General features: G+C 48.4%; 1 protein-coding gene across 4 annotated transcripts in view; it reads left to right on the top strand.

The window, feature by feature from the left end:
* LOC144798392 (zinc finger protein 671-like) overlaps window positions 1-13,015 on the top strand; it is a 152,378-nt gene that overhangs the window by 52,506 nt on the left and 86,857 nt on the right. For 2 of the 4 annotated variants that reach the window (XM_078669234.1, XM_078669235.1), the window contains exons 3-4: window positions 969-1,079; window positions 10,107-10,208. In XM_078669234.1, the coding sequence (XP_078525360.1) occupies window positions 969-1,079; window positions 10,107-10,208 (213 nt within the window). The remainder of the gene's footprint in view (window positions 1-968; window positions 1,080-10,106; window positions 10,209-13,015) is intronic. The other 2 variants (XM_078669236.1, XM_078669237.1) reach the window with 1 other exon arrangement.

Raw genomic sequence — 13,015 nt, 5'->3', positions numbered from 1 at the left:
ATGTTATAATGGACTCCTTGACTTCACCTGCAGCCTCTGCACTTAGGCCCCCTGTACCATGCCTGCTCCTGTACGGAAACACCCGACACCTAAGCCCTCCGCACACCTGGCATCCCTGGTCCTTGGAGAAGAAGGCCAAGGGTATCCTTCCCCCAATCATCACAAGGTCTGAGCCTACTTGCTGAGACATCCTGACCGGCTTCCCCGCCAGAGCCTGCAGTCTCTTTTTACAGTGACCGATCCCGATTGAAACACGCTGGACTCTTGGCGCTGATTTGCACCCTGCACCTGACCACGCTTGTGCGGCTGATGGTGTACTGATGGTGTGGCCTTGGACCTCATCCACCACTCTCCTTAACTCCTGGAGATTGGTCTTGTAAGTGGCTGTACTCTACCTGTTTTCAGAGCTTGTTCTTCCTTCCATAGGATAACATTGCAGAGCTCAGTAATTGCACTAAGTGTCCAGTTTTTATAGTGGAGAAAATTCATATTTAAAAACGTACTTACCTGAATGACTTTTATTTGATGCGTAAACATATATAAACATACTTGTTATTTTTATGAATTAGTTTGAATCTCCTTCTTGAGTGGTTTTGTCATTTATTAATCATTGTGTGTATTTGGGACTTTAACTCCTCTATATTAAGATTAAGGCTGCTCGACCACACTATCCCCTAACAGAGCACTTTGGGATGGCATAGCAAGCCCCTGTGCACTACTAAGGGAACCCCTGGACTCTTTACAGGGTATATCAGATTATTGATATATCACATAAAGAAGCAGCTTCCTACATCTGTTCTTTGTATCATCTTCACACTCAAGGAATGCCTCGGGCATCTCAGAAGGAGCTGCTGTAGCTATCAGTCCTGTTAACCCACGTCCTGCATGTTGTAAACCCATTGAGAAAGAAGTTATTCTGTTCTACATGACCCATCTATAGACATGTTTTGTGTTTCTTTTGGTAACAGGACCTCTTATTGCCACCACGGTTTCCTCATTAAGAGCAAAAGAAAATGAAGATCTCTGCGCTGCGGAGGAACTGTACTCTGAGAGTAAACAAGTGCTGGGCCCTTCTCTGCGTAAGTAAGAACTTCAACTGCACCCAGATAATGAAGCAAAGACTCCCTTATCAGAGTCCCTCTACCCAAAGGCGCAGGGAGAGCTTTCCAGATACCCGCGATCACGCGCTCACACACGTGTGCATGACACTTTATGCACAGATACACGAGTGCGCAGCTGCACACTCACACACACACACACTGGTGCAGGCAGAGTAATGAGAACAAATGCAGGAGACCACAATGATGCTTGCATGCGCACACACACAGGCACTTATCAACACTTGTATGAAAGCACAAAAACACACAAGTGCTGTGCACTCATTCACTGATGCACAGCCGCACACTCAGACACACAAAAGTGCATGTTCATTTATCCAGACGCACCAGTGCACAATCACACAACTGATGCACACTTATGCACAAGCTCCATGCATAACATGAAGGAGCAAAATGAGGGAGGGATTGTGGGAAGGGAACAGGAAGAAGAGGAATGGCGAGGGGGGAGAGAAACCTGTAAAAGTAAGTCACAACGACAAGAACAAGAAACAAGCATTGAAAATGCAATAGGTCTCGCCTTTGATTAAGTTAAAGCCATTTGCTTTGCTATACAATACCATTAGCAAAGCAATGGCGTTAACTTTATCAAAGGCGAGACCTATTGCCTTTTCAATGTTTTTTTTAATCTATGCTTTTTAAGTGGCAAGCACTGGACAGCAGGAACTTTACGTCTGGGTGCATACCCCAGTTTCTGAACATTTAGCATATTATTCACGTGCTTTCCATCACCAGGACTTGAATCAAATGAAAATGTGTAAACAGTTCAACGTTATTGTTAACAGGGGCCCCAAAATATTGCTTGCCCAAAGCCCCAAAAACTCTTAGCAACTCTTAGCAGACACATCAGGATTTCACTAAGAAATAAGAACCAAATGCACCACCCATGTACCTACTGCTTTCTTCCTTTATGCTTTCCCCTATTATGTCCCTTTCATTTTGCATCTTTAATAATGTAATGGGAAGTATCCTCCCTCCTCTGTCCCTTGCACCAGCCCCGTTCGCCTTCAAACCACCAGTCACGGTGGGCAGAGGCAACCTCACAGGCAAACGTGCAATCCGCTTGCCTCCGTTGACATGGCTTTAAACTTTTCCTAAACTCTAGCGCACCTCCCCATCCCCCGTACCTCTTCTTATCACTTTCGTCGTCCAGAACTCTCATTCTATCGTACATTTTCCCTTCAGCCCTCCTTTGCCGTTTTCACCTTGCCTGCTGGGAAATATTTCGCTGTAACCATTGTAAAGCATGGCGACCATAATGAACAGCTTTTTACATTTTTTGACATCACGACCTTTTACTACACTAGCCTGTCGATTTTCGAGGAACGATTCTTTGTATAATGATTTTATTGTTCCAGGTGGCACCCTCCTCATTCCCGTCAGCTTCTACCCCAAGCCCTGTAGGTCTACCTCTTAACTCTGCTAACACGACATTGTCTCTACTTTATAACTCGCCCACCCTGCTCCTGTCGTCTCTCTGCCCCTCCTTCTGACTGACTGACTGAGGTACTTATAAAGCGCTGTTATGCCGCGGCGTCTTGGCGCTGAGTGAGTATAGTGCAGACAGCAACAGATCTTAAGGCCTTGAGAAGAGCAAAGTCTTTATCAATTTTCTAAAAACAGCCCTGTTGGATTCTAACCTGATTGTCGCGGGGAGGGAGTTCCATAAGATGGACGCTTGATAGGAGAAACCCGTTCCTCCCCATCTAACTCTTTTGGTTCTTGGGACACAAACCAATCCTGTGTTGGCTGACCTGAGAGAGCGTGGGGCTGGTACATTAAAAACAAAGTTTCACTACCTGTCCTGCACCTCTACACTTCTGCCTCTTCCTGTTTCTGCCCCTCTCTGATGCCTGTCCACTACCTTTAATCACTTTCCAACCTGTTTGCCCTCACTGTCCTCACTGCCTGCCCTTTACCTCTGCCCTGTTTCTGTCCTCGCTCCTCGTGCCCTGCCTTGCTTCTCCCTGCCCCCGAGTGCCCGGACCTGCAGCTCAGCAGCAGCGCTCTCTCCACAGCCCAGTGAAGCCCATCCTCTGCCCAGGGCTGTCCCAGACACCAAGGGCCGGGGGGTGTGTGAATGGACGCGCACTTGGGGGCCTTTCACAAACAAAAGTGACACTCGGGAGGGAGAGCGCAGCGGAGGGGGTTAGGAAAGGCCAAAGTGAAGCAGTCTCACCAGCAGCCCAGGTACCCTCCCTATCTCCACAGAGATCACGCTGCCTCCATCCCACCCCTCCCAAGGAATATACACACATACAGCATGCAACGGGTCTGACCCGCAAGGGGCTGCTTTCCAACCCCCCAGAGCAGGGACCAACAGGGGGCTGCTTGGCAAAACAAGCACGCCAAATGGGAGGACGTCTGAGAAAACAGGCTGTTGTGGGGGAGAGGGGCCCCTACAAATCATGGAGCGTACAGGGAGTCCTCACGAGCCAGAGCGAGTAGTTTACTGGGTACTGAAGGCAGAAGTGGGGGGCCCGCCAGGTGAGGTGTACTGGAAGGAAGTTCCTCAGCGTGACTGCCCTCCCCAGGGAATAGTCTCTGGCTTCAGAAATGCCTTGAAGCCCAGTGGGAGGAGCGGGCGATGCACCCCATTCACTAGACTGAGCGGACCAACCACGGTGAGATTACCACAGCATAAAGGAAGCCCCCGCCCGGCAAGAGGCCCTATACTCCCTAAATAGTGCACGCAGTTTATCAAATTGGGGTAAAGTTGCCTGGATTACACCCCAAAGTAGGATCCGGTACACATCCAGAGGATGGTGCACCCCCAGGAGGGGGTAGGTGAGAGGAAATCAAAGGGTTAAGTACAAATAAAGGGAGTAAAGCATTTTTATGTAGCAGCAGTTACATTACACAAAGTCACATTCATTTTTTGCGGCACAGGGAGATTAAGTGATTTGCCCAGAATCACAGGAGGTTGAGCTGGCGCCAAGACTCGAATCAGAGGGGTAAAACACATTCTGAGGTTAAGCACAGTTAGAGGGTGAAAGCAATGGAGAAGTAAAACAGAAATGGTGGAGGTAAAGGACAAGCAGAGTGGTAAAGCAGGCATTAAAGAGTAAAGGAGAAACTAGAATAATAAAACACAAGTCACACGGGTAAAGCAAACGTCAAGGCGGAAAACTACAAGCCACAGAGGCAAATCACAGATCAGAGGATCTGGATACGTATCGGAAGGGATTTCTCCACCCAGAGGAGCAAAGCACTAATCAGGATGTTAGGGCACACGCCGAGGGGTAAAGCACAAGTCAGAGACAGGATACAGCACACATCAGAGTGGTAAAGCACAAATCAGTACTAACAAGCAACACTCGCCCCACCTCCCCTACGCGCAGCCACAAGTCAAATAACTAAATACACGGAGCACGGTGTGCCTGAAGCAGGCGCCTCGCTCCGAAATGCAGTAAACTATGGCGCTGCACAGCTGATGCACCCAGGGTCCACAGCCAACCGCGGCGGGGGAACCAGTTATGTTAGCGGTGAGGAAAGCCAGGGGATCAGGGAATGGTTGCTGATACTCGTTGCGTATAATTGGCTAAATACAGACACTATCAGTTTTTAATTGGATGTGAGGCCCCGGAAAGCTTACCTTGGCTTACGATTGGCTAAACTAACCGTTTGACAATTGTCCGTGAAATGTGGGGGGGAGGGCAGCGGAAGCTAAAGTGCCTTTAGATTGGCTGTTGTAAGGCTTGTCAGTTTCTGATTGGTTATGGACCCAGACAGAATGCACATGCCTTGCTACAATATGTATTTTCGCTTCTGGTCGGGGCAGAGTTGGCGGGTTTGTTCTTATTTGTGATTTTTTTACATTGCAAGCACGTGTTCGTGAAGCTTTAGAGCACTTTACAATAAAGCTAGAACACATCGATGACAAATAGAATATATGCATGAACATTAAAGGTGGAAGGATCGCAAGACTATCCTCCCCCGGTTGTTTACGATGTGCAAATAAAGTTTAGAACATTCAGGAACAATCTGAGCGAAGTAGACGCAGTGGACACTGCGAGGCTAGGAGAGCAGCATGACAGAGACAGGAGAGAGAGCGCAGAGGGAGCTCTGCAGGAGTGAGAGACCAGCCTTTTTTCTCTTTCACAACGGCACACTTGGACAGGCTCGTCTGACTTCCTATCATAGCAAAAGATATGTTATCTTTATGGGGCCATGTGTTTGGCTCCATAAAGATAAAAAAAAACTTTTGTGGCAGAGGGAAGTCCGACAAGTGGGCCGTCTGTGAAAGAGAAAAGTGTACGTCATGAATACCTCTTTCCCAATGGCTGGCCACCGTTTAGCAAAAACGGTGACGCCGGCCAATGGGAAAGAGGGGCGGGCTTAAAGCCCGCTAGTGAAAGCTCTTTAAGATCATAAGATCTCGCCAACGAGACTGCGCATGTGCAGCCTACGCAGGCTCGACCTAAAAAGGAGAGATCCAGTCTGGGAATAAGTAAATCAGCAGAGAAAGTGGATTAAAAAATGAATATTAAGGGAAAAAGGGCGATGAAATATTGATGTGCAAACTAAAAAACAGCTACAGTAGATGGAGAGAGACAGACCTTTAGGATTAAGAATCACACCTTGGGAAGAAGGAAACGGATGCTAAGGGACAAAAGAGAAAGCTCTAATAAGATGAGAATGAGAGAGACACAGAAAAGGGAAAACACTTCATAAAAACTCCAAGTCAGATGTTTAGGAAGTGACATTAGCAAAACCAAACCAATAATAAAGACAGAAACACATGAGGAAAAACAGGGACAACAAAGGAAGCGCGAAAGAGAAGTTTGCGTAACTGAGTGGAGGATGTAGGGAGCTGCCTCTTTAGAGGTATACCCTGCAAGAGTCCAGGAAACCCTCACTAGTGGACGGGGGCTTGCTTTAGCAATCCCAAGGTGCTCTTCTAGGGGGCAGTGTGGTCGAGCAGCCTTAGGCTTATCTGAGCGCAGTGTTAGACATCTGTAAATACACACAGTCAATAAATGGTACACACAACTCTATTCGGAAATCCACACCAATTTATAAAGATAATTCTTATCTTTATATATATATTTAGGCACCAAAGAATCAATACGATCAGTTAAGTACATTTTGAGCTAGAAATACTTTGTTTAAAAAGTCGACGCAGTGCAATTTTCATAGGCAGCAATGTTATTCTGTAGAGGAAAAACAAATAAGGCATACACGTTCTTTACAGCAATTAAGAAGGCCGACCCTTAGAACTTAAAGTGAGTACAGGGCAAGGTCCAAGGCAGCTCCAGCAGACCACCTCCAGCGGCACTCGATCGGTTGGGTGCAGTGGTGCAATACAACGTCGGGTGCCCAGTGTTAGATAATGGGGATCGGTCCAGTCAAAAAGGGGCTGCAGGTTTGGCTGGAGGGGTTAAGTCGGTCTGAACCAACAGGAGGACTCAGGCCTCACGATGCTCGGGGACACAGGGACACCTTTGGTCCACTTCCACTCAGACCAGGGACAACGAATGCAGAGGTGCTTTGAGGCATCGGGTTTTCGCCACCGGAGACACTCGCAGTAGAGGGGGCCTGTATACAGAGGCTGCAGTCGGCATTGGAAAGTCCACAGCTGGGGAACTCAAGGTGGGCTTAGTCTCTGGAGGACCGCGCTGGCACCGTTGGCCCACTTCAACTCATGCCTGGAGTGACAGGTGCAGTGGTGCTGGCTGGTATTGAGTTTACACTGTCCAGAGTCCTCACAGTCCTTTCTTTGGTGCCCGCAGGATGCAGGGGAACAGCTCGGCTGCTCCACGGGAGTTCCTGAGTCTTGGTAGAAGTGCTGGCAGTCCTCCCACCCTTTTGGAAGCATAGCGGCTTGCAGAGTGAGTCGACTTTGGCGCAGTTGTCGGGAATAGGCACACAGGCTGCCAGGGTTGGCACCAAGTCAGTTGCTTCTTCCTCAGTTCTTGCTTTTCACGTCTCTTCAGTACTTCTTCTTCTTTTAGGGATGGCAGGATCTGCTTTCCTGGTGCCGGGGGCTCCCCTAAATACTAGATTAGAAAACCCTAATCACTAAATACTAGATAGACTAGGTAGTAGACAATAGACTACTTAACCTTGGGGTACTATGCTCCCTACATGACCACTTCAGCGGTAAGTGGGCATAACCCTGTCCGAGAGTGTCTAAGGTTGCCACCACCAAGATGGCAGATGTTTAATTTTCGTATTCACTTCAATGTAGCCTACCTTAGTGGTGGAACTAGCCTGAAGGTGAACACGCCTATGACTATTAATTTACCCACCTGTCCAGGTGCCAAATTGGCACTGGCCAAAGGGGGTCTGCATTGTCTCCTGTGAGGGGAAACCAGATTCACATATCGAAGACAGTGGGCTCTTTGAAGCTGTCTTAGAATGCTAATTTGTATGGCATCTTGTCGGGGGTGTGTGCAGGCTTTGTTTCTGACCTCCGAGAGCAAAGGCCCTCACCCCTGGGGTTCAGAAACTCATCTGTGGTGGCAGGCTGGCTAGGACCAGTCAGTCAGCACGCTAATAGTTGGTAGGTTTTCAGGGGGCACCTCTAAGGTGCACTCTGGGTGCATGTGTTAATAATTCCATCACTGGAATCGTTGTGGGCTTATTAATAGGAGATGTTTAATACCAAACAACTCTGGTTTTCGTGAAGCCATCACGTAGCTGGGGAGCTCATTTTCACCAGTGTCCAGCACACATACTTTCCCTGGTCACTTGTACTGGCAGCAGTGGAACTGCCCAGCACAGGGGCATATCCGCTCATGCAGATATGTTCCACACATGTAGTATAGTGCACCCTGCCTTAGGGCTGTAAGGCTTGCTGTAGGGGTGGCTTACTCATACTTAAGGCTTACGTTTTACAGATTTTTACAGCTAAATGCAGAACGAAAACAATGTTTTTTTCTCTTTGTATTTATTTTTAAAAGTGGAAAAATACTGGAAATAGTGTTTTTTGTGGGACACTCTCCACGCTGCCTTACATAAATTCCAGGCAACAGTTGAGCAGATGGACAGCATGGAGAGTTGAAAAATAGGAGGATATTTCCTTAAATATAGGCATATGCTAACACGTATTTGTAGTATAACACTAATATGTACCTGTGAGTGTAGTCTTTTGTTATACGTGGCTGCTTAATCCCATAAACCTGGGAGCTCTACCTATACTGCATGCAGTGTCTGCTGGCGTGCCACACAGGGATGTGTGCCATTTCGTGTTTCCACTTTTGTCTGCACCAAGACACGCAGCCTGCAATGACAGTCCGTAGGTGTTTGGCGAGGGGTCCCTTTGGGTGGCACAATACATGCTGCAGCCCTCTTTGGTACCCATGCCGCCTGGGGTACCATTCACTAGAGACTTACCATGGGGCCAAATGAATTGGCAATTGGGGGACCAATTGTACAGTTTTGGGAAAGATATTTGGCACTGGGGACTTGGATAGCAGGAACCTACTGCACTTCCAGTCAAAATTGCATCGCATACCAGACAAAAAGTGGGGGTGTGAAAAAGGGCACTTTCCTACAGGGAATAGAATAGAAAAAGAATTACAGAAGGAGGTGCACAGGTGACGTACAGATGCCAGTGAGGGACCGGTAGAAAGAGGCAGATTCTCATGGAAGGTGACCGTGGAGTAGATACGGCAGACAGAGTAGGAACTATGCTGCTGATCGCGGTTAGGGTTTAACTTCTCCTTCATAAATCCCCTGTGTCAGCCGCAGCAGATGTTGGAGCTCACATGAGGATGTAAGTCTGAGTGCATCACTGAGTAGCATGGGCAGACACTTTTGACATACCTCTGTTCCTATTACTCACTATTATTCCCCGTAACACAGAGTTATACTCCTTGTAATCACAGTTCTTCGCTCCTTTCGTGGTAGTAACGGGCCTTTCCTCCGCGGGAGAGTGCATTTTGTGCAAAGTAGAGATTTGTGGGCTGATGACAGGAAGTAGGACTATGTACAGTGAACATTACTGATGCATTATATGCCATTATGTCTTTGCCACTCTTCTTCATCCCAATCCTAAAATGTAAGGATTTGCCAAAGCTTCCACATGTCCTTCAACCCAAATCCTCAAAACAAATGCACAAGAAACAACATTTTACCACAGAAGAATAGTCACCCCCAAAACAGTTTGTAACTATTACAAGTTGTTGTGAGGCCCATGTTGCTGCATTACATATCTCTCTGAACGGCCCGTCTTGTCTTTTAGGTCAAAGATGAAGCAAGCCTCGAGTCTCAGATGCATGTATTCTCGAGAGCACTGGCGGGTAGGCTGTTGCAATCACCAGCTTTAGCGAGTCCAAAGGTTGCAGGAAGAGAATGTTTGCTTTGCTGAAATAGCACAGTAGCAACAAAATAAAATGCCCTGAGCACAAGAACTTTGCTGCTCTCCGGGTAAAATATGCAAAGCCTGATACACATTCAGGGAATGCAGTCTTGGTTTTTCTGCCAAGGTTGGATTCTTAAAAAACTGAATGATTAAACAATGTCTTCCTTCACATGCAAGTTAGAGCATATATTCAGAGAGAACTATAGTCCGAGCATTGATGGATGATCCAGAAAGAATTACTGGGTGAGCTGGCAATCTGTCAGTTGTCTACACTAAGATTACTGCCATAAGAGCTGATGCTGTCATCTCACATTGAGGTTAAAATGTAAATTACTGCAAAACATACAGACCCGAAGGCAGATTCCACCAGCCAATGAACCACTGGACAATGTAACCTCTGAACGAGGCGAAGTGTTTCCCCCCATTGCCTCAATGTGCTTCCAGCCATCTACTGTGCATGCAATATAAACACTGTCAGGTTTCACAAAGTGGCCACATTTACAGAACTATCACTAGACCTTGAGTATTAGGCCTGGGACGAGGAAGGCAGCAGTAGGACGGATGAGGGTTCCAACCAGAGCGGGAGCACAGAGACTGCAGCTTACATGGGTCTCTCTCTAACGTGTAGCAAGCCGTCCCCTCTTGTGTGCATGGAGCTCATGCTCAGCCATTTTCCTTCCCAGGTGACCCTGCCGCTGAGCGTGATGTGAAGGACAAGAACCCTCTACAAATGAGAATTCCTCGACGCTCGGAAAGGAAGGAAAGGGGCGATTGTCTCAGCACAGGTGAGGCCAACGGGGTGGAACATGACTGTGTATTTAACATATGTGCTCCCTTTTAGTACCTACTACAGTAACTCCAAAGCTGAGCTTAACACCATCATTAATCGCATAATATAAGCGGTAGAGCTCACTGAAGTCAGTGCAAAGATCCGGTGTAATCAAAGAGTTGTAGAACCCACTCAACGTCTCATCATTGCAAGGACGATACACTGAATGCCGTGGGGCCCCTGGGAAATAAACCATGTGCTGGCAGCCCAGGGCAGATCTTCTCAGTGTTTGCTGGCACCATGATCACTATTATTGCCGTTCTTTTCTTTTTGATCCTATTTTCACAGAGGGAAGGGCTGGTCTTCTGCTCACTTCTTTGCCATCTGTCTACTAATACTAGTAGACCCATGCACAACACGGAAGTGTAAGGGCTCACTTTATGTTTACAGATAGCACTCCTAAATAGGTTTACTCACAGATAATATTGTACCGGTGTGATATGTATCGTGTAACAAAATGTATCCCCAGGATGGGTGGCAGCATTGCGGAGTGCGAGCGCCTGCCTAAAATCCTCAGTACCCACAAACTTGCCCGTGTCTGGGTATTTGCAAACTATTGGCTGCACGTTCCAGCCCTGGGTATGTTTACAGATCAACTCCTGAGAGTGTGAAAAGTAAATGTGCATCAAAGGTGGGTGTGGCGAGGAATCGTCGCCAACATTGGAATAAGGCAGCGATGCTCCCAGTACGGCCCGGGGGGCTCGTGCAGCCCCTTTGTCACTGGTAGCACGGGGCTGCTGTTCACTCAACACAGCACTGACAAAGAAAGATGTTCATTGGACAGGAAGGCATTTATTTCAAGGTTGATTGAAGTTAAAGAAGGGAAGAGATTAGGGTGTCTTGCACCAATTAACTATAGGAACTCTTTCATTTTCAAAGACCTCTTGCAGCAAAAGTGTAAACAAATGATAGAATCTTTCAAATTACAGTGCATTTCATTAACACGCACAACCTTAGTACTTTAGTACATCAGAATATATCAGTGCATTGAGATTTTATTTTTGTAAGTAATAGTCTTGAAACAAGAACTTAGAAACATTAATTCTTCTCCCTACCTTGACAACAATGCCCGCAGTGAGCTAAGATGCAAGCCAGGTGTTGTGTGCGCTTCTTAGGTGCCGTGGGCTCTTATTAAACATGAACCACATTCAAGCGCATTAAATCAAACACAAGAGAAGGTTTTGTAACGCGCTCATCCGGAATTCATGTTTTCGAGGTCCTTTAATGTGCGATAATAAAGAAAAAGGTGGGAGAGTGAAATAAAACCATTGCCTAGGACCACACAATTTGGTTAAGTGAGGAAGCCGAGATTAATTCCAGGCTTTCTGGTTTCGCAATGTGTAATTCAGCCACTGAGGGCCTCATTTATGGGGAATTGGCGTAGGGCAGCACTGCAAGTCTTTTTGCAGCGCTGCCCTACACCGATGTGAAAGTACAGGAATGCAGCCTGTTTATGAAATACAGTGCATTCCTGTCCTTTCCCCCTGCGCTGGTGCACAGAATACTGCCTAGCGCCAAGGTAGGCACACTTGTTCCATGGTGCAAGGGTGCCTCCGTTGCAGGCAGGATTGTTAGGCCCGCTTGTTCCGTGGTGCAAGGGTGCCTCCGTTGCAGGCAGGATTGTTAGGCCCGCTTGTTCCGTGGTGCAAGGGTGCCTCAGATGCAGGCAGGATTGTTAGGCCCGCTTGTTCCGTGGTGCAAGGGGGCCTCAGATGCAGGCAGGATTGTTAGGCCCGCTTGTTCCTTGGTGCAAGGGTGCCTCAGTTGCAGGCAGGATTGTTAGGCCCGCTTGTTCCGTGGTGCAAGGGTGCCTCCGTTGCAGGCAGGATTGTTAGGCCCGCTTGTTCCGTGGTGCAAGGGTGCCTCCGTTGCAGGCAGGATTGTTAGGCCCGCTTGTTCCTTGGTGCAAGGGTGCCTCAGTTGCAGGCAGGATTGTTAGGCCCGCTTGTTCCATGGTACAAGGGTGCCTCAGTTGCAGGCAGGATTGTTAGGCCCGCTTGTTCCGTGGTGCAAGGGTGCCTCAGTTGCAGGCAGGATTGTTAGGCCCGCTGGTTCCGTGGTGCAAGGGTGCCTCAGTTGCAGGCAGGATTGTTAGGCCCGCTTGTTCCGTGGTGCAAGGGGGCCTCCGTTGCAGGCAGGATTGTTAGGCCCGCTTGTTCCGTGGTGCAAGGGTGCCTCAGTTGCAGGCAGGATTGTTAGGCCCGCTTGTTCCATGGTACAAGGGTTCCTCAGTTGCAGGCAGGATTGTTAGGCCCGCTTGTTCCGTGGTGCAAGGGTGCCTCAGTTGCAGGCAGGATTGTTAGGCCCGCTTGTTCCTTGGTGCAAGGGTGCCTCAGTTGCAGGCAGGATTGTTAGGCCCGCTTGTTCCGTGGTGCAAGGGTGCCTCCGTTGCAGGCAGGATTGTTAGGCCCGCTTGTTCCGTGGTGCAAGGGGGCCTCAGTTGCAGGCAGGATTGTTAGGCCCGCTTGTTCCGTGGTGCAAGGGTGCCTCAGTTGCAGGCAGGATTGTTAGGCCCGCTTGTTCCGTGGTGCAAGGGTGCCTCCGTTGCAGGCGGGATTGTTAGGCCCGCTTGTTCCATGGTACAAGGGTGCCTCAGTTGCAGGCAGGATTGTTAGGCCCGCTTGTTCCTTGGTGCAAGGGTGCCTCAGTTGCAGGCAGGATTGTTAGGCCCGCTTGTTCCATGGTGCAAGGGTGCCTCCGTTGCAGGCAGGATTGTTAGGCCCGCTTGTTCCGTGGTGCAAGGGTGCCTCCGTTGCAGGCAGG

Source organism: Lissotriton helveticus, chromosome 12 (assembly GCF_964261635.1).
Source record: "Lissotriton helveticus chromosome 12, aLisHel1.1, whole genome shotgun sequence".
Classification (NCBI taxonomy): Eukaryota; Metazoa; Chordata; class Amphibia; order Caudata; family Salamandridae; genus Lissotriton; species Lissotriton helveticus.
Note: the sequence above shows the minus strand (reverse complement) of the source record. Positions and strands in the feature narration are given on the sequence as shown.